The sequence below is a fragment of the Nematolebias whitei genome, chromosome 22, assembly GCF_014905685.2.
Source record: "Nematolebias whitei isolate Nwh7 chromosome 22, NemWhi1, whole genome shotgun sequence".
Lineage (NCBI taxonomy): Eukaryota > Metazoa > Chordata > Actinopteri > Cyprinodontiformes > Rivulidae > Nematolebias > Nematolebias whitei.
In genome coordinates, this window is record NC_056519.1 from 1,302,136 (window position 1) to 1,304,123 (window position 1,988).

General features: G+C 43.0%; 1 protein-coding gene across 1 annotated transcript in view; it reads right to left on the minus strand.

Annotated features, from left to right (window-relative positions):
* Nucleotides 1-1,988, minus strand: part of tbk1 (TANK-binding kinase 1) — a 10,514-nt gene that overhangs the window by 1,004 nt on the left and 7,522 nt on the right. The window contains exons 18-21 of the mRNA XM_037695613.1: nucleotides 1,522-1,623; nucleotides 1,336-1,432; nucleotides 540-640; nucleotides 389-460 (exon numbers count right to left, since the gene is read on the minus strand). Coding sequence (XP_037551541.1) covers nucleotides 389-460; nucleotides 540-640; nucleotides 1,336-1,432; nucleotides 1,522-1,623 — 372 coding nt within the window. The remainder of the gene's footprint in view (nucleotides 1-388; nucleotides 461-539; nucleotides 641-1,335; nucleotides 1,433-1,521; nucleotides 1,624-1,988) is intronic.

Consider the following 1,988-nt stretch of genomic DNA (forward strand, 5'->3'; position numbering starts at 1 on the left):
CTCACTGTTCCACCTGTCTCACTGTCTCTCACGTTCCACCTGTCTCTCACTGTCCAACCTGTCCCTCACTGTCCCACTTGTCTCTCACTGTCCAACCTGTCTCTCACTGTCCAACCTGTCTCTCACTGTCCCACCTGTCTCTCACTGTCCCACCTGTCTCTCACTGTCCCACCTGTCTCTCACTGTCCAACCTGTCTCTCACCGTTCCACCTGTCTCACTGTCTCTCAGTCACCGACCCACCTGCGTTCCTCCACCTCTCCAGACTCTCTTCCACCTGCTCCCTACCCTCACTGCAGACGTCTTTAGGGTGGCCTGTGTGACCCAGAGGTTCTGGTTCCTCTCGTGTTCCTGGAGAACACGCCAAACAAACATGAGGGTGAAGCTGACCTCTCCAAGAAGTGGTTGTTCTCTGCCAGTTCTTTGACGACTCCCTCCATCTCCTCCTTCAGCTTCTTCATCCTGAGCGAGAACAGAAGGTCCGGTCCAACATCAGAACTATGCTGTGACACCAGAACCAACATGAAGTCCAGGGTCTTACCCCAGGGTCATCTCCACCAGCGTGTTGGGGCTCAGGTAGGCCTGAGGCTTCATGCCCGTGGACACCAGAGGAAGGACCTTCTGAGGCAGCGCCTCCTGCAGCTGGAAGGCACAGGTCAAAGGTCAACAGGTCCTTCACACACAAACCTTCATGGTTTAACGTCCGGCGGTCATGTGACCTGACAGGAAGTACGGCATCCACAAAGTGCCAAAAACAGACTAAAAAAAATGTAACAAAAAATAAAGTTTTCAAACTTTGGATTTTAGACTCTGAAAACGCAGAATTTAAATTGTTGACAAGCAGTAAAAATAAAAAGACCAAGTTAAAAACAAAACACGTTTACGGCCGGAGCTTTACTGACAGAAACAATAATTCCACATCTTTTTGTTCTACATCTGCTTTAACTTTTACGTTTGTGCAACGTTTAAAACGTTTCTTACGTTCAGCTTGTACTTGTTGTTTACACCTGATTTATCTTCTGCATCTTACGACCATGTTACAAAATGTACAGGACTAAATAAATACATCTAAGATCCTGAAGGAAAGGACAACTTTTCACGTTTCGTTGACTTTCTGTTTACGTCTGCAGATTCCGTTTAAAATCAAATTTAATCAGATAACATTGATTATGATTGTGAATAATGAAAAATAAAACTTTATGGACTAAAACTTAAACAACAAACTATTTTTACCAATATATTTCTAAATATTCATCTTGTCTGAAAGCAGCTTTAAATCTAAGAGAAACAAAGTTTTATTCTTCTCAAATGCTGTTTGTTTACTTGTTGTTGTTTACCTTGATGGCTCTCTCCATCAGAATAATCACGTCCTTCTCGATGCTGATCAGCTGACCCGACACACTGAGCAGCTGCTTCCTGACGTGATGAATCTTCCTGTGGACAAACCCAGACAAAGACTCAACAACCGGAGAGACCGGACGGATCCGTTAACCCTCTGATGAGAGGAAGACGACGAGTTGCACCTCATCCACTCCTCGCTCTTCGAGATGAAGAGACGGTATTTCATGGCGCACTCTTCTGTGAACAGAGACCGGGCTTTACTGGCGTGAAGAACCAACTTCTGCCTGTCAAAGCAACAAAACAGAGTTAAAATTAAACACCCAGAGTTAAAACTAAACACTCAGAGTTAAAACTAAACACTCAAGAGTTAAAACTAAACACCCAGGGTTAAAACTAAACACTCAGAGTTAAAACTAAACACCCAGGGTTAAAACTAAACACTCAGAGTTAAAACTAAACACTCAGAGTTAAAACTAAACACCCAGGGTTAAAACTAAACACCCAGAGTTAAAACTAAACACTCAGAGTTAAAACTAAACACTCAGAGTTAAAACTAAACACCCAGAGTTAAAATTAAACACTCAGAGTTAAAATTAAACACCCAAGAGTTAAAATTAAACACTCAAGAGTTAAAACTAAACACTCAGAG